Source organism: Trachemys scripta, chromosome 2 (genome assembly GCF_013100865.1).
Source record: "Trachemys scripta elegans isolate TJP31775 chromosome 2, CAS_Tse_1.0, whole genome shotgun sequence".
In the NCBI taxonomy this organism is placed as follows: domain Eukaryota; kingdom Metazoa; phylum Chordata; order Testudines; family Emydidae; genus Trachemys; species Trachemys scripta.
The window spans coordinates 202,366,881-202,386,872 of NC_048299.1; the positions used below are offsets into that span (position 1 = coordinate 202,366,881).

Genomic DNA, 19,992 nt, shown 5'->3' on the forward strand with positions numbered 1-19,992 from the left:
ATGTACTTGCCTGAATAGAAGAGGCATAGGGTCAGCTTTGGCCACTGCTCGCTCTTCTGCCCCTCCCAAAAAAAGCTGTTCCATTCTTCACTCACCCACACCCAACCACCAATCAGTTTTACTCCCAGGCTCCTTCCCTCTCCCTCAGCTCCTCTGAGACTTATTTCTGCACCCCTCACAAGCAGTGCAAAGTTTCTGTATTGTAGTTTAAATGAATTGAAGTTCTATTTTTTTTGTCTGTAGCGTTAGATACACTTGCTGACTGATATTTTGAAATAAATTAATAAACATGCCAGTTTCAATTATTTTGGTAATTTAACAAAATATTTAAATTTAAAATATTGGGTGCAGAGTAGTTCTTGACTCAAGCTAGGCCGTGTACTAAATGTTGCCAGCAGAAGCTAGCTTACACAGACCACAGACCCACTCTACTGATTGGACCTAGAAGGCAAGTTGAGTGGAGTAATGCATAGTTTGATACTCCCACATGGTTGTGCACATGTTGAGCTGTTGAAATTTAAACATCCTGGGGCCTAGCAGCAGAAACAGTTTAAACTGTTCTAAGGCTTTGTGTTCTGTATCAGTAGAGTAAGTGGTACAACCCACCTCTTGTGGACAGTTATCAGTGGTTTTAGACCTGGCCTAAATAAATATAGCTAATATTGAGAAATAGCTATCAAAGGGTGCTACCACCATACAGGCACAAATGCTGTTTTGTTCCAAGAGCAAGGCAAGGTAGACACTTCCTCCTTTTAACCTGCTTTAAAGGGACAACAACTTACCAGAAAAACCCACTTCCACCTTAAAATTTGTTTGAGCATTCAGTAGGGGTTACTTCTGTTTTACTTTCTCCATTTGACAGCACTTCAGGTATAATCACCTTTCCCACTGAGCTCCTCTGAGGTACTTTTCCATAGGACAACATAAGAGACATGGCACTAGAATAGGGGTCAGTAACCTTTCAGAAGTGGTGTGCCAAGTCTTCATTTATTCACCCTAATTTAAGGTTTTGCATGCCAGTAACATTGTTTTTAGAAAGTCTCTTTCTATAGAAGTCTGTAACATATAACTAAACTATTGTATGTAAAGTAAATAAGGCTTTTAAAATGTTTAAGAGGCTTCAATTAAATTAAAATACAGAGCCCCCCAGACTGGTGGCCAGGACCAAGGCAGTGTGAGTGCAACTGAAAATCAGCTCATGTGCCACAGGTTGCCTACCCCTGCACTAGAACCTATGAAGTAACTAAGCCCAACAGTTACTTTTGGGATACTGCTCAACTAGTTACAGATCCAGCTTTTAAAAACTAAATTGTTAAAGAACCAATAGCATTTACCTGTATGTGCTAACAGTACTGCTAGTGGACAGTGAGATGATTCACTTGTAGTTTAGTTCTGGTTTAAGAGGCAGCGTAAGTGCCTGCTCTAAGCACAGATGGCATGTCACATTTCAAGACCAAGAAAGGATAATTTTAAACAGCGTCATTGTTGTTGATCACCATTTATTTTAAAGACATGAAATGCCAGCAACAGAACATACTGAGTCAGCAGGTCAGACTGGACAAATACTTGATTGTAGCCATGTTTCTGTGGGTTACGGGCAGCAGCACTGAGTTACACAAGGAAATAATTTCCCTTCCATGTCAGACAAGGCAAAGGATGGAGAGCTATTGAACAAGTGGTATAAACCATGCAAGAGTAACAAATGCTGTAAGAATAGGTGTGTAATAAATATTTGGTTGAAGTTGGAGGAGAAAGAGGGAGGCTCATTTTAGTTAGATTAAAAAAAGTTATCCTTAGGTAAATAAGTGTCCTACTACCACTGAGTGAGCAGCAGTACAGTCCAGCAATGATTTTTTGTAAGTGTTTGGTACATGGATCAGTTTCAAATAGATTAATTTCCCGCTTCATATGAGGAGAAAGGGCTTGAACAAATTGTCTCCAATGCTAAAGCTCCAGGGATAAAGAAATGATCAGTGATCAACATTTATTTCACACCTAGGCAGGAACCACTAAAACTGTAGACTAGTGTTCAGCTTCGTCTTCAATTACTTCAACTCTGCGAGGTCCATAGAGTAGAACATAAGCTATATGCCAGTCTCCACCCCCAGATAACCTCAAAATATCTTCAGGTGTAACAATGCTGACTTTGTCATCATCAAACTTAATCCATTCATCTACAAAAAACAAAAAGATACTTGAATTATAAACATGTAAATAATATAAGAATTATTTCTAGTATCCCTTAGGAGGAAAGGGCAATACTGAGGCCCTGTTTAAAAACACTCTGTTTAAATGAAAAACTTAACTGCACTGGTTAACTTGTACGTTAGTTAATAGCATTGAAAAGGATATTACCTTGTTTCCTTTTTACCCAAGATACATAATGACCAGAGGAACTAGATCTTCCCTGATGTGTTAGCACTGCCTGCAGCTCGTAAAAACCACAGTTGTTGGAGCCAATATCTGGAAAAAAAAATTGCACCATATTGATTACACATAGTAAATGGACTTTACATGCAAGACACAGAGCCTAATGAGTAACAAATCTGCATGCAGTTTAAGCTTGCCTTGCCAGAATCACCTTTAGACTATAATACTTATGGCTAAGGATACGACTGTCACAGAATTCATGGATTCTGTGACTTTCCAGGACCTTTGACTTCTGGGGCAGGGCTGCCGGAGCAGCTGCAAGCCCTGCCAGCACTCTGTCCCCCTCAGGGTATTTTTAGTAAATGTCAGGGACAGGTTGTGGGCTTCTGTGCATTTTTGTTTATTGCCTTCCACCTGTCCCTGACATTTACTAAAAATTTTAACCTGGCTTAGTGCAGATAATGCATTTTTCCATTTAAATAGAACGGTTTGAAGCAACCAAGGTCAGCTTTTTCCTTGTACCAAGGGTTAGATTTTGCTGGCTTGACACTCGTTGTCAAATGCATCAAAACCCAAATGCAGAGTAATGAACAGTTCTCTACTGCAGGTTACAGCATAGTTCTACAGTCAATATGAAATAGAACATTTCAGGTAAATAAAGATCAACAGCTGTTTTTGCAGATTTAATAACTATCATTCATGCTGTTCAACTTGAAAGGAACCCCAATGACGTCACTACCATTCACATGTAGTAATTTATTACCACACTAAATGCATCATTTAAGTCAACTTTTACCAGGGTTATTTTTTTTAGAAAAGGGGAAATGACTTTGTAATCTGAATTAGGATAGAAGAAATCCTGCTGAGTCCAGTGAGCTACCTTTGAGTATGCTGAACTTAAAAGCAGATCTCATTTTCCTGCCATTAGTTTTGGAAACAATTCTCTCTTTTCATGGTAACTTAATATGCTATGGGAAACTTATTTTGAAGTTCCTACACCTATTCTTATTGTGAACATGGACAGAAACATGGACAAATTTTCTTATTGCATGGTTATTTACTGAAAGTATGTAGAGGACATGTGCTATCGCTCATTGTGTGTGAAGACTGCTTTAAAATCGGCAGCTCAGTACTGGCAGTATCTCCCTAGGTGGTGATTTCTTAGAATCAAATGAAAGTGTACAATGCTTAGATGGTTTTTGTTTTGTTTTGTTTTTGGTTTTTTTTAAATGGAGCTTAAAATTACACTCATTGAGGTTTTACTTTTCAATCTGCATCTTAAATACATCTGAAAAGGGGAGCAGTTTTCCTTTGCAGTCTATCATTGTAAACCCAGAAGTGTGGAAAAAGCTGGATGAACACAGATGGATAGCAGCATCCGAAATGGGAGAATACAAGCAACTGAACTGGATGAGAGCTCACACTATCCCATGTCTTTTGTCCTTCAGAAGTTCTGCACTATGGTCCCTTTGGAAACAATCTGTGCTCATCTGTTCAATGGAACATCATTTGGATGCTCTACCACCAATATACCCACTCCCTGGCTGCCCCTGTCCATTCAGTGTCAAAACCACCACCACAACAGAGTGGGAATTGAAATTGCATTGCTACACCTGCTGCCTAAGTGGACTTTTCATTACTTGCATCCAAAGCCTGGATTCTACAAGAGAAATGAGTTGAGTGTACTAATTACAAAACCCAAAACATGGTAATTACAAAGTAAGTATTTCTATTTAAATTAAGTTCTGACTTTGGACTTCAACTTTTAACTCCCAGCCAGGAGACATGGAAAGCAACTATATATCAATGCAAGTGCCTCTCAGTGCACAGCATGTAATCTGCTTGTCCCGTGAATGAGTATAGGGCTTCTGTGATGAAGTGTCTTAAATAGATAGCAAACATGCCTCAACTTGCCATTAATCTTTCCATTCTATTACACTGCACCAGGGTTTCTGATAATTCATTTTCAAAGTCATGAAAAATAAAGTTCTCTGCTGGGGAGATTTTCCCCCTTGCTTAATTAGGATACAAGTTTTAAATTGATATTAAACTTCTCAAAATTCACTTACCATCAGGAAAGGAAAATGGTTCATATTTAACTTCTTTCTGTGCACCATCACCTTTACTAGACTGGAAAACAATTTTTGATGATTAATTTTAAAATGCTTTACTATATCTGTATCAAATGTATGGCCTACATCTTTCAAGAGAGATTGTTTGCCTTGATTTTTTTGGTTGCTTAACATGAAACACCTTAATGGAACCTGATTTCCAAAATATGCTCAACAGCCACATTCTGAAAATGACCCCACCAAGATCTCAAGGTTGGCACCCGAAAATCACCCAACAGGGACAATATAAGCAGCAGAAAATGTGAAAATGGACTGGAGTGCCAACAAGATTCTGCAATAGAAAGTTTTCAGCCCTTGCTAGGGTCACTCAAAGCCGGGGAGAGGCTAGAAAGGAAAATAAAAAGATGGGAGACAAACTAAATAGTTATCAATTCTGTTCACAATAAACACCTCTTCTCCCCCATCTAAAGGGGAAAAAAAATCCTCCTCCAAAGACTGAAATGAAAGCTGATGGGGCATGGGAGATTAACAGTCCAACTGTAGCAATATCTATACAATGGTATAGCTTAACGTACAATTTAACATCTTTTTTTTAAAGAACCTCCTACATCAGAGTAGTATACAGGATACAACAAAATTGCTTATAGAAATATCCTGTGCTGTAACAAAAATCAAAGCACGTAAATAAATAACTAGCCGTTTTAAAAAACATACTATTGAGCTAATAAGACCACATCTACTCCTGCTCTTCAATTCAATATCAATCACAGCCACTTGGCATCCCTTTAGGATATAGAGCTGAGAGAGCAGCTTCATTCTATTGAGATTTAAATGATCTGCCAGTAAGCAGCAGTATTTGGGCATATCACAGTTTACATATTTATAGAAAATACTTATGCATAGCAAAAAATACTTCGTTCTATATGACTGGTCTCCAGCTGCCAAAAAAGGATCAACTGCACCATATTTTCTCTACTAAAATTAAAGCACAAACAACATATATGTCTGGTAAGAGTGATTTAACTTATATTTCTTAGAAGCTGATTTTTCAGGAAATAGCAACAAACAAGTTGCTGCCATGTAAGAACTAGCATACAGCACTTTTTTCCATTCAAACAACTATGCTGACCGCTTTGTTACACTTAGACAATATTGTACATGTATGTATGTGAGACATTTTGCTCAGTTTTTCAATAGGTAATGAAAAATAATGTGCAATATTTAAGGGAATTGTTTTTCTGGCCTATCCTTGGATGAGACTTTTACGTCATGTGAGGTGAATTTTTTAAATCAGATTAGGCATGTAATTCCCCTCCACCCCCCAAAATACTGTTGAATATTCCAACTGAGTTTTGAAACACATTTACGCCAGGTTCTTGAAACAAAGCTGAAGTTTTGTAATCTGATCACTATTCCTGGGCACAGCCTATGCAAGTCCTTTTAAGTTAAAGTTGGTCTGACTGACAGTAAAGCACACTGGTATGACCAGGTCAACATTCTCTTACACAATAAGCAGCTTTCACAGCCCACAAATTGCAGTTTAAATTGCTTGAACATATCAATTTATGAAATTGAAAAAAAATCACTTTTTCATAGATTCAGTAAATCTAAAGCATCTACTATTCAGCTCACCAATTACAATTGTGCGTAGAAACTAAAATGGAGTTTTCATGAACAGTTTGTGGAATTAATCTATCAAATCCAATTTTTTTTTGGTAAGTCATGAAAAAAATTCAAACTATGGCCCATTATGTCAGCATGCAGGTTTGTAAATTATGACTTGATACATATTAGCTTTAAGACATGCTACCCCACTTTCGTTGATTATATGAAACCAATTTAGCATACTACATAAATCAAAATGGCTAAGAAATAGTCATGTAACCTACATTCTTTGGCTGCTGATTAATTTTTTTGTCTTCTAGATCCTTGAATTTTGACCGAAATGGGACCATCTTTTCTTGAAGTTCTGATGTACATAACTCGTATACATCCAACATAAGAGGAAATTTGACATCCTAGGAACAAGTTACAAAAAAGAGTCAGGCTATTAGCTCAATTTAGAATTCCATATTAAAGAAGTGTTTTTCCATAGAAAGCCAATCCCCTCTGATAATTTAAATGCCCTTAGCCATATTTCTGACAACCTTTTCTTGATTTATTCAAAAGTATAAAATAATTTAAGATGTCCACATAATAGATGTTATAAAAATGCACACAACTGTCCGATTACCTTTCTGCTGAAAAACTGACTAGAGTAACTCCCCGCTTAACGTAATTACATTCCTGAAAAATGTGACTTTAAGCAAAACAATTTCCCCATAAGAATTAATGTAAATGGGGGGTGGGGATTAGATTCCAGGGAAATTTTTTTCACCAGACAGAAAACATATATACACAAACATACATACATACACACACACACACACACGTACAGTATAAGTTTTAAACAGTTTTATACTGTACACAGCAATGATGATTTTGAAGCTTGGTTGAGGTGGTGGAGTCAGAGGTGGGCTATTTCCCAGGGAATGCCTTACTGCTAAATGATGAACTAGCACTCGGCTGAGCCCCTCAAAGGTTAACACATTGTTGTTAATGTAGCCTCACACTCTACAAGGCAGCACAAATGGAAGGAGGGGAGACAGCATGGCAGACAGAGGCACACACACAATGCAGGTGGAAAAGAGACAGAGAGAGAGAGAGAGAGAGAGAGAGAGATGCACACTGACCCTTTAAGTATGCTGACCGCAGTCTAAGTACATTGCCTTTTTTAAGGCAGCTACCACCAGCAAGCTCCCTCCATCATGAGCCCTGTTGTGTCCTCCCCCTCTCTATGGGGATGGATAAGTGGGGGGCAGGAGTAGGGGGACACCCTGACATTAGCCCCCCTCTTTCCCATCCCTCACAGCAAGTGGGAGGCTCCTGAGAGCAGCTCCAAGGCAGCGGGCAAAAGCAGCACATGGTATTGAGGGGAGGGACAGCTGAACTGCCGGCAACTGATAGCCTGCTGGGAGGCTGCCGCACAGGGAACTTAGGGGAGTGGGGAGCTGATAGGGGGGCTGCCGGTCCACCCTGGTTCTAAGCCCCCCACCAAGTAGCTCCAACGGACTGCTCTTTCTGCAAGCAGTGGACAAAGCAGGGGGCTGCCAAACAACGTTAGAAGAGAGCACTGCGCAACTTGAAATGAGCATGTTCCCTAATTGAACAGCAATGTAATAACGAAATAATGTTAACTGGGATGATTAAGTGAGGAGTTTCTGTACAAATATTTATGTATGTCTGCATATGGGGTAGTGTTCGTGTGTTTTCTGTAACAGGCCCAATGCGGTGTAAGCTGCAACAAACTAAAACACAGTCAATACAAACATTTACATGTTAACAGTCCTTTCTCTATAGATACACTGAATAACTGACATCTCAGTGGGATTCAGTTATTTATATCTGAGCATAGAGTTTAGATTGCCTATCCACTTACTGATATGAATTTATAATTTCAATTTAAATACAACTAGTGAATGCTTTCTCAAAGTGTTCATACCTAGCACAGTTCTTTATTTTACTCTTTTACAGTACTATTAGCTGGCATAAGAAGGCCATACTAGGTCAGACCAAAGGTCCATCTAGTCCAGTATCATGTTTTCCGACAGCGGCCAATGCCAGGTGCCCCAAAGGGAACGAACAGAACAGGTAATTATCAAGTGATCCATCTCCTGTCGCCCATTCCCAGCTTCTGGCAAACAGAGAATAGGGACACCATCCCTGCCCATCCTGGCTAATAGCCATTGATGGACCTATCCTCCATGAACTTATCTAGTTCTTTTTTGAACCCCATTATAGTCTTGGCCTTCACAACATCTTCTGTCAAAGAGTTCCAGAGGTTGACTGTGTGTTGTGTGAAAAAAATACTTGCTTTTGTTTGTTTTAAACCTGCTGCCTATTAATTTCATTTCTGACCCCTAGTTCTTGTGTCATTTCACCTTTGTAGGAATAGATATTTATCTGCCAAGATCAATCCATTTTTAAGTGTGAAGAGTATGAAAACCACGCTCTTCAAGCTACACCTCTACCTCGATATAACGCTGTCCTCGGGAGCCAAAAAATCTTACCGTGTTATAGGTGAAACCGCGTTATATCGAACTTGCTTTGATCCACCAGAGCACTGCTTTACCACGTTACACCACGCTCCCTGAGCTGCATGATGCCAGTCAGCTAATAAGCCCGCTCCACTAAAAGGGAGAGCTTTCATTTGAGTATTCCTGGAAGCCTGTTGCAGGCATCTGATTTGCTGGGAGGGACACAAGGCAGTGAAGAGCCAGCCCAGGCAGAAAAGGGCCCCTTTTATTCCATCCACTACCACATAATTTGCCATTGTCATTCTCAATGCTGTCAAGTTTGAAACTCAGTTTCTATCAATTCCATTTTCATTAAATCTTAGCTTTCCTTTGGGGCTGAAACTTTCCATACTTTGTTTCATATCCAGATATTTTTATTTTCCTTTTTTTGATTTGGAAAATGCTGAATCTCCCACATGAACCTTCAAGAAGGGAGACTGAGTTATTTGTGCTGAATTACAGAATTAAACACTACACGTGACTTGATGTTCATCAGAAATGGTCACTTCATTGGTTTTAAATACAGGCAAGTAAAATTTAAGCTATGAGGAGTTAAGAACTGGCTTTTGGCATGCTAACTACATTATTTTTATTATGTTTTCAGTTGCATAGTCACTAATGGCATCTAATTGTATTAGGCACCAAATGCATGGTTATTTTTCAGTTGATGAGCATAAAAATGTGTATTTGCAATCGAAACTAAAAAAAAATAGAAACTTAAAAAACGGGGCATAGAACTTGTCCTGAATTCTTGGGAAAATTATTTTGTAAATTTGTGTATGCTAAATTTTTCCTAATTGATTTATGCCCACTATAAAATTTCTACTTTTTAACTGTGTATTCAAAGTGGCTCAATGTAGCAGCATTAATCACTATTGTGCAATTTTGTAGTGGCACAGCTAGAGGATAAAAACATGCATAACCACCACAAGTAAACACACCTACATCCTAGCTACATATGCTGTGCAAACAAATACACCTCCACCCCAATATAACACGACCCGATATAACACGAATTTGGATATAACGCAGTAAAGCAGTGCTCCGGGGGGGAGTGGGGGGGCTGTGCACTCCGGCAGATCAAAGCAAGTTCAATATAACGCAGTTTCACCTATAACGCGGTAAGATTTTTCTGGCTCCCGAGGAAAGCGTTATATCGGGGTAGAGGTGTAACCCCATGTACACACCCCACTAACAAGCTACATATAAACTGGCACATCTGTGCTCTATAGCTATGCACACCTTCACATCTTCCCTCATTGCAGCAATCTCTCAACTCACCTCTAAACTGTCTCACTATGCAAAACAGAGTACTATATATAGGATCTGTTACATGCAAGCATTCAGATTTTTTCCCACCTCTCACAAAACAAATCTTTACTTTGTGCTAGAAGGAAGCGAGACTTTTTTGTTGTGCTGCTTTTCAGTGGGTTTCAGGAAAGGGAGAGTGGGCTGGCTTAGGATTTGTCAAAGCAGTACAAGATTATAGGTCTCTCCAAACAAGTAAAGCCCCAAGAGGCTTCTTGTACCTAAAGCTGCCTCTGCCCTCCTGCTCTCATTTCACACACATCCTTCTTCCATTCTACGTGCACACATTTTCTTGGAGGCCCTGTCATATCATAAATGGGCCACACAAGCCTTTATTTTATATACTTTCCGTTTTCTTTTTCATTCCTTTTCCTAAAAGCAAGTGGAGAGGCAGGTTCTTCCCTCTCTGACAGTCAGGAAGTAATCTAAGCAGCCCTGCTGCCTGAACACTACAAAATGAAGCAGTCAGTCAAAGATAACAGGCCCACTAAGTTTGGAAGTTCTCCCCTCAGAGTGTTGATTGGGGAGTGAGCTGAAAGCAAGACCCCTCACCCAAGACAGGATAGTCACAAAGTAGCGAATGTGACATCCTCCTCTGAACTAATGGTGAAAGACAGGGTAAAAAATGCTTAATAGCATCAGGGCAATTTAACTTCAGTCCCATGCAGAAAAACAACATTTAATTTGACATTGTAGTTTTTGTGACAGTTTCAATATATTTCTTTATTCAAAGATACTGTATGCTTTTGGAATGAAGATGTTCTGTCTATAAGAGGAGTAATTTGAGAGCAAAAATACTTGTATTCTGTCTGAAGTGTTAATGAACTAGAACAAAATTCTGATCTCCAAGTTTATAAAAACTCTAAACATCAATATAATGTTGATGAAGGTTGCTACTGACCTTAAGAACTTTGGCATTCACCGATTCCTTCTCTTTGTAAAAAAATCGAACCATCTGAATAGTCAGGTAGGCAGGCAAACGACTAATCTTGGACTAAATAAGAAAATATTTAGACGGATCCATTATACTTCAGATTTTCACAGAGAATTTAGACATTTAGCATTTCTGTCTTAGATTGTAGGCTCTTCTTGGAGGGACTGGGTCTTCCTATGTGTTTGTGCAACACCTAGCACAAAAGTGCCAAATCTTGATTGGAGCCTCTGGATTAAATAAAGTAATAAATTGCTCAGATTTTTACACTTCTTGGTTCTGGAAATCTGCAAAGGTTCAACAAATTCTGTTCCAGTAACAACTTAGTGTTTTGAGCCAGAAAGTTCTTGTCAACATGATGAAGTTAATAAGATTACAAGAATAGTGATGACTGATTACTACTCACAGATTTGATGTACAGAGCATTTCTTTGCAATGTTGGAGAAAGTTTTGTGATTTCGTCTTGAAGACGCTGTAAGAGAAATGAGCAATAGTATTAAAACTGAACTAATGCAGACCTATACAGCATAAAACCAAAGCAGCTGCATGGAACATATACAATCTTAACCCTAGACCTTATTCCACCCATCAAACTCTTCTACCTGGTTGCTACAGCTTGATATGTCATAAGAGTTTAGCATATGAGAGCTCTCTGCACAAGGACCATGTTTTTCTTCAGTGCCATAAACATTTGTGGTGCTTAATTTAAAGATCCCATATAATTATCTCCTAACAGCAAGCTTTTTTTCCCCCCACTAGAAAATTACATGCTATGTAACTGGTTGTGCAGTGAGAGATTTTGGATATAAGCAATTATAATAGTAACACTGTAAATGTTAGTTAAAATTAATATTTTATCAATGTAATTAACAAAAGAGCATAGCCCTGAACTGAGTAACAGACTTATCTTAGAACACTGTTTGAATTATTTAGAAACACATTAGTAGAAAACAAATGTAAAATCCAAACAAAACCAAGTAACATGAAAACCAAAGACTAATTAGGGGGAGCTGATCAGACATTCAGATTAAGAACCTGGATGGATACTAGGTTGTTAAAGGTTTAGGAACCATGATTATTAAAAGAAATGTGACTAAGTATATCTTTTTTATAAAAGTTTATTAACACTTAAAAATAAGATCAAGAAAATATATCACCAAAGCTAAGCTACTACTAATAGTAAACTACAGAATAAAGCAATAAACTATTAAATCAAGATAAAAATCAATACATTAGTCTCAATATTGGACTGGGGTTAAAATCATAGTTAAATAATCAAATATCAAAAACAGTCAATACTTATACATTTTACAGAGGATTCTAAGGAGATTCCTGATTGTTTGGTAAAGTTGATTAGTTGGGATTTGTAACCGAAGTCAATCAGATTTATAACTTGGAGCTGATTAATACTGAAACAAAACCATCTAATGTCTAGAGCACAACCTCAGAGCTAATTATAAATCTACCTTCTTAGAATTCAGTTCTTGTGTGGTAGCTACCTTTCTTTCCCCCATCCGAATTATTATCAAGGGAGTCTGTTAATGTGTATTATAAAACACAAGTTTCACCACTCTTATTTACCAGAAATTACAGATGGAAATTTCAAGCCTTTCAGGACTTTTAAACACACTTTAGAGAATAGTTTTATTTGACAGTATTTAGAGTTGTTTGGACCAAAGGAACTCTCCTTCTGGTGCCTTCCTCATGCAGACTTTATGCATGCACACTTCTACACCCTAAAAATAAAAAGGCTAAAATAGACTGGGATGTCTCCAGACAATGAAAACAAAAAAGAAAAATATGATACTTAAGGTAATGGGTTTTTTGCAAGTTCTTCAGTTCAGTCTTCTGGCTCAGAGCAGGGGCTGGAATTGCAGTCCAGAAACCAGACAGTAATGTTCTGCTGGCACAGCACTTCTTGCTCATGGATCTCCTCCAGGTGCAGACTAAGACTAGTAAAAAGCTAGAGTGGCCTGGTTGTTGTCATCATGACTTTCTCTCCCCAAGTTTTAAGTTTGGGGAATTCTGGAAGGTCAGTCTTCCCTCAGGCGGCTTGTCCCAAAAAGAGAAGATTCTCAGCCTTACCCTTGATTTTTCTTGTTGGAGAAATTTACTTACTCTACTTCTATTTAGATGAAACCCATGTAATTTAAAAAAAAAAAAATTATATAAGGTTTCTCATCCCAAATACACTATTTCTCTCACAAATAAGAGTGAACTCTTGTGGAAATAATGTATAAAATGTAAACAACTCTCAAAGTACTATTATTTTATACAAATACTACACCTGGTGGTAATCTGGGCTGTGCATATAATATTGCATGTTAGGCATAAATTCACAGGAAAGTCCCGCAATTTTTGCAGGAGGGTAGCATTAGTTTTTAATAACTCACTTCTAAATGTTCTTCTGCTTTATGCTGCTGTAAATTTGTTTGCCTCAGAATTTATTGCTGACAGTACACGAACCATTCTAGCAGTTGCCATTGGATGAGTGAAGTAGAAGAAAAAAAATGATAACTCCACCTGCTTCCTCAGCAGCCAAACTAACAGGTACTCCTTCCATTTATGTTTGTCAGCTTAGCATTCCCTTACACCATTGTGTAGGAAGGGTTCTCAGATTTGGCATTCTGCTGCTCAGCCTATCAGTATGCTTCTGCTCCAGCTTGGTCTGCCAGCTGTTTCACCAACAGCCAAAGCAGCATCTTTCTGTAGGTGGTGGCAAATTCAACAATGGCTGACTTGATAAACATATCCGCAATTACAAATGGTACTACCTACATGTTTCTCTCAGTAGTACAAAGTATTTGGCCTTATTCCTGGAAAGACATGCTCCAAGCGTTTAGGTCATTTGCTTTTTTGGTCTCAGTTCAAACGAGAATATTTATCCAAACCCTATGATAGTTTGGGAGCACAATTCAGCATGATTAAGGCTACGATTTAACCATGAGTATTTTTAGTAAAAGTCATGGACAAGAAAAAAAAAAAAATCACAGCCCGTGACCTCTCCGTGACTTATACCATAAATACCCCTGACTGAAAGGGGGGGGAAGGGGATCCCAGGGGGCCTGCTGCTGCTCAGGTTGTCGCTGGGGAGGGCGTGGGGGAGGCAAGCCCCAAGGGGCCTGCCACCACTCAGGTTACCGCTGGGGGGAGGGGGGAAGCCCCAGGGGGCCCGCTGCCACTTGGGTCACTGCTGGGGGGGAGGAAGGGTGAGGAAGAATCTCCTAGGGGCCACCCCCGCTCAGGCGGTCCGCACTAGCGGCTAGCTGCAGAGCCACTCCAGCAGTGGCCGGTGTTGCTGCCCCCAGGGCCGCCTGAGCAGTTAGCCCTGGGGACAGCCACACTGGCTGCTTCAGAAGTCACGAAGGTCGCAGGAAGTCACGGAATCTGTGATTTCTGCGACCTCTGTGACAGACACGGAGCCCGAAGCATGATCAATAGATTTTCTTGAAGACAGCTGGAAATCAATCTCTGGCTGCACTATGTCAGTTTCCAGCTAGTGCTCTATTTATGTTTTATTGTTTGTTAATATGCAATTCACCCCCCCTTTTCCTCTTGCCATATTCCACCTCAAAAGGTCAGCTACCTTTTTAAAATTGGGAAGTGAAGCTTGCTGTCAGATATTGTCTCTGAAAGCCAAGAGCACTGATATAGGTAATTTAGAATGTAAATCAAACAAGATATATTTAATACTACTCACCAATTTAAGTCCTGTAAAAAGATATTTGACTTCTTGATTAATAAAGCAACTAAGTTGAAGCTGATTCTCTTTTCCTTTAGTTACTTCCTCCTCTTCTGCTTCTGTACATTTCATGCTTCACACAATTAAGGAAAACCATCACACCCTAAGAGCTGAACTATGCTCCATTTACATTAGTAGGAACAATGGAATACTAAACAGTTAATACAATCTGAAACTCCTGATTAGATAGTATTTTTACTCCTCCCTTTAGAAGGCTTAATTTTTACGTAAATGTGGTTTTAATATCAGAAAGAAACTACTAAGATTTGGAACACTGAAAAGCCCTTCTGTTAAATACATCCCCACCCACTCTTCTCTGCTTTAACCAGTCTAATGGCTAGAGTGTTAGTCCATTGAAACAGCCACAGCTCGCAATATACGTTTTATTGACACAACCTTGCAAAGGCCATTTTATTCTATTTGGTTTGCCAATATCAAATCGTGGGATCTTCTTCGATATTACACTCCACTGATAGTGAATATGGGGAGTTGAGACAAATGAGGAGAGTAGAGACAATTGCCCTAAGTTCTTCTACATCTGCTATCTCCCACGCTCCCCCCATTTCTTTAGACCACTGAACAGCCGTCTCTTTGAAAAATGTATTTTATGATGGTTACAGTTAAGATTTTGTCATTTTTTTTTTTTTTTTTTACTAAAAGTCACGGACAATAAGCAAAAATTCACGGGAGTCTGACACCTGTCTGTGACTTTACTAAAACTAACCAGGGGGCAAGGCTAGGGAGGGAAGCGGAATGACAGCTGGAGCCCCATTTGGGGAGAGGGGGGAAATGACAGAACGAATCCCACTGCCATGGGTGGGGAGGGGGCACAGCCCTGGCTTTGGCCCCAGCACAGTTTGTGGGGGGAGAGGAGGAAGTAGAGCGCGCACAGCCCTGGTTCTGGCCCTGAAGCCGCAGAGCAGGGGTGCATGGCCTTGGCCGCAGTCACTGGGCACAGCCATGAGGAGGGGCACATGGCCCTAGCGCCAGCCATTATGGGGAGGAGGGGGAGGGTAGCAATTGTGGCTGCAGCCCCAGCCAAAGCTGCAAAGGGGCCGCACAGTCCCAATGGCAGCCATGGGGGGGAGAGGGGTGTGCACAGCCCTGCCTTCAGCCACTGACAGCTGAAGAAGTCTCAGACATCTAGTAAAGTCACTGAATCCATGACTAAATCGCATCCTTAATGATGGTACACATCCCCTTCCATACCTTCTTCCTTTCTATCTCAACTTTTCTTTCTTCCTTAACTCTATAACTAGTCTCCCCATCACTTCCTCTTCTGTAGTTTTATCCATCCCCTCCTTTCATTGTTCTTCCTATCAGGTGACCACTTGATAGTGGATCACCTATGTCCAAGCTTTCCTCATTTGCAGTTCCTTCCACCATGCACCTCCTAGTCTCCCTATCAGCTAACTCTTCCCTTTCCTACACCTTCATCTCTGTTCCACATGCCCTTCCATTACCACGTTCTCCCCATTCTCCAAGCTACACCCCAAACTTTCTGTGGACTCATTTCATCATGCCACTAACCTTTGTATCTATTCTCCTACCCTATACATTCTGCTCTTCCACCCACAGTAGTTTAGGGGCTCAGAAACTAAAATGAGAAACTAAAAAATGGTATGAAAGCAGAAAAGCATGACCTTCTTGCTCCAAAAAGATCTAACGCCTGACTCTGCATCAAAAAAGTTATATAGGATTACTACCCTCATCTTAACAGATATTTCCCTCTCAACATCTCAGAAAAGCAAACAATAAACTGCCTCAGGTTCTTCCCCATATGTCCAGGGAAAAAAAATACTCCCCAGGCCCAAATATGACACTCAGTTCCATTATGGGATGATGTTAAAGAATAGTACACTATGACTGAAATGCCACTTCCATGGAGCATGTCAGTCCTGATCCATCTCCCTAAACTAATTATTTTTCTATAACACAAAAACAAACAAACAAACAAACAAAAACACACGCTACTCTATGAAAATTGTATGATGAATCCACTTCCTAGTCACCTGACGGTGAGAGACTTATTTGTTATGTATTTATTGCATCTGACAAAATTCCTCAGGAAAGGGAGAGTCTACTTCACGTTTTGTACATTGCTAAGAACATCAGCAACACTCAAATTAGACACTAAATGAGTGGCCATCTAGTCCCTTTTATATTAAGATATCGTTGGTATCCATGTAAAAGTAGACTCAGCATTTCCTGAGGCAAAGAACTTCAAATGTTATTAGTTTCTAGAGAAGAGCCATTGGTATTTAAGCTTTGTTTTTAAAAAAGTTTCCAAAGGTACCATTTTTCCTGTTACTGCTTATTCTAATTTTTGTGATGTGCTTTTATGTACTTCTACAATACCAGATGCATCTTTTAGCCAACTATTTTCTCTCTCTAGACTCTCCTGGATTAAGCTTTTCATTTATGTTATCCCTTATGTGTGAAATCCCCTCCCCACTCTGAGTAACTAAATCACTACCGCTCTTTAGATCTTGATTTAAAATCCTTAGGATACGTTGTTTCAAATTCAATGCTGAAGAATTGATCAACTAAACTCTTCTTTTTAGAAGCTGCTGCTGCTGAAACTCCAGAGTCGGTCTGCAAAACAGGTTATTATAATTTTAAGTAGCAAACAAAAACACAATCTTTTCCATGCAGACTACAATTAAGTACTTTTAAAAGATAGTTCATTAATGCCTATTCATTCCAAAAGAACACATACCTATGGTTACACAAGAAAACTAGGTAAGTTGAAATTTCATTTGCTTAGTCTCCCTATCAGAGTGAAAAAGATTTAGACTAGACACCACCATTAGCATTTAATTACTGTGAAAGCAGTCTCTTTTGACCATAATACTGACAAGAAACAGCAAATGTCTGTTATTAAAAACAGCATTACTTTATTTTTCATTGAAAGGTAGAGTTCTCTATAATACTTTTTAAACTATAAACAAAGCTGTTTTATCACTTACCTTTGTAAGCCAAGACACTCCACAAATTATTTTTTTTAAAGCTACACTTTGGGGGAAGTCTCGCCCTTAACCCTGGAGGAAATAGAGTTCTCGGTGAATTAACTAAGCTAATCCTGTTTGCCACAGCATTCCTGCTGACATCCTTGTCTGAATCCACAAAGCACGATGATGCTTTTCAGAAACAGCCAACGTCATATCAAATGAATAGAATATTAGGGCCACTGGACTCACATAAGCACTGATCCTGTGGCCCTTCACCATTGTGGTCTTCCACACTGGCTTACGTAGGGCCAACATGGAGACTCCTTCCATAGCACAGGCACCCCAATGTGCGATTTAAGTAGCATGGAGGGCCTTGCACTGGCTCTCAACATCATGAGGCAATTTCATTTATTAGACTATAAAGATAGCCTAGGGAGAACCTGGTAATGCTCCAACATAATGAAATAGTTGAACCAATTTATTGACATACCCACCCAATAGGAATGTAAGTCATGAATATTGTATTACAGTCTCATCTATAGTCAGAATCATAGAATAGTATAAGATTATTTCAATTACCTCCATAAGAGCATCACCTTCTATCCCTTCCAGCTTTTGCTGTAGTACCCTCATCATTTGTACCCAGCATTCATTGGCATCCTATGAAAAAACAGAATATTGAAATTTGACTAGATACCAGTAATTGGCATTTATGATGTTAGATATGAAACTATCAATCCCCTGATTATAACATGAAGTTTGGAACCTGACAATTCATTAACTATGAATTTGTTGCCATTCCAAAAATATTAATTTTGCTGCGCTGGTGTTTGACTCTTCATGCAACATTTTTTCTACACCCCCCCAAAAAATCTAGTTTTTGGGATACAAAAGGCTACAGAATAATATTTGGACTTCAACAGCTAGAAGTAGTAATTTTCTATTGAGTTAATGCTTTGCAACTGTATTCTATGACAGAGTAAGTTATTTTATAAATACATCTTTTCCAGAAATGTATTGCTTGGACACTGTATAATATACTGGAAGTTAAGTGAAAGTCTTTACCTGTTGGAGATATTGGCCTTGATCACCCTTCTCTGCAAATTGTGGGAAGGCCATGTGTAAAAACTGCAGGAGAATGATGGGTGGGATGCTGGAGGACGTTTTATCCATGGAATCAAACAAATCTCTAAGAGCTTAAAAATAAAGCAAGTGAGTTTTGAAAATAAAAAAATTAAATTTAAAAAATCAACTTAAAAATATTACAGCAAACTAGTAGTTAAAATGAACAGCAAAAAGGCAACAATACTGAAAGGGAACACTTATTTAACAGTGTCAAATTAGAACTTTTCACCATAGGGACAAATTGTTTAACAGTAGTTACAACAGATGCACCGGCAAAATGTGCCTGCAAACATGATTATGCAGGCCTAATAAATGACCCAGATATGAAAGATGGGCACATAGTGCCTTGAAGCCCTTTGATGCCATCTGAAGCTGGTTCCTCACTAGCAGCCCAAAAATAGAATCTTCATTCACCAAAAACTATTTAACACACTCCTGAGGCACAATGTCTTTGTAACATGTCTATACCTAAAAACATAAAGGTGTTCAGGTTAAGATCCACTTTCTAGAACTGAAACCCACAGTGCCTTAAGTGTCACTTATTGCTGATAGGACCAAAACTAAACTTGATTTTTCCACACTTAACATTCTTCAGAGAATACTTAAACAAACTTTGCACCCAGGAAAGCAAGTGAATGTACATTAGTGCAGAAAGTTCAAAATTATTTGCAGTGTAGTGGATGATGCCGATTAAGAATATGTTGAGTGGCAATACACACATCCTTTTCCCCCCATTCCTAGCTACATAGATTACTCTTATTTCTAAAAATGTACCCATTATACAGCACTTCAAGTTTACAAAGCGCTTTACAGACACCGACTGCTGCTCACAACAGCCTGTAATGTAGGCTTTACAGGAAGGAGACTGAGGCATGAAGTTTTTATACCAATGGATATAGCTAATGTTATTTTATAACAAAAAGAATTAAGTTTTATGGCCAGTTTCTTCCTGTCCCTGTGATCCAACATCTCTTAAATACTGACTCCAAGAGGCATTATCTCAATATGACACATGCATTAAAAAATGCCTGTGTGTCATGCAGGAGCTCCTGACCAGCCCAGCACCAAAGAGTTAACTAAGGATTTACTTATCAATGTATTGGACTCCTCAGAAGCAACGTTGTCACCTCAAAAGAAAATAATAAGGGACACAAAGTAGAGGCAGTGAGAGGGGAAGGGGCAGGCATGGTTGTATAGAGTAACCATTGAACTTACCACCCCAAAATTCGATCAGCAGGCATACCCACAAACTGGACCTTTCCTTCTTTATTTTGTTTTGTTTTTCCTTAAATGGACTGGTAGAAATCCCAGTGTGCTGGCCCAGCATCTTAGTGGGGCAATGAAATAGAGTAAAAAAAGAAAACAAAGTGGACAAGTA

General features: G+C 39.1%; 1 protein-coding gene across 1 annotated transcript in view; it reads right to left on the reverse strand.

The window, feature by feature from the left end:
• Positions 1-1,482: 1,482 nt before the first annotated feature.
• USP14 (ubiquitin specific peptidase 14) overlaps positions 1,483-19,992 on the reverse strand; it is a 32,418-nt gene continuing 13,908 nt past the window's right edge. Inside the window, exons 7-16 of the mRNA XM_034762737.1 lie at positions 18,555-18,685; positions 18,069-18,149; positions 17,051-17,133; positions 14,497-14,611; positions 11,203-11,268; positions 10,767-10,859; positions 6,332-6,460; positions 4,440-4,500; positions 2,356-2,463; positions 1,483-2,174 (exon numbers count right to left, since the gene is read on the reverse strand). Of these exons, the coding sequence (XP_034618628.1) occupies positions 2,023-2,174; positions 2,356-2,463; positions 4,440-4,500; positions 6,332-6,460; positions 10,767-10,859; positions 11,203-11,268; positions 14,497-14,611; positions 17,051-17,133; positions 18,069-18,149; positions 18,555-18,685 (1,019 nt within the window). The 3' untranslated portion in view covers positions 1,483-2,022. The remainder of the gene's footprint in view (positions 2,175-2,355; positions 2,464-4,439; positions 4,501-6,331; positions 6,461-10,766; positions 10,860-11,202; positions 11,269-14,496; positions 14,612-17,050; positions 17,134-18,068; positions 18,150-18,554; positions 18,686-19,992) is intronic.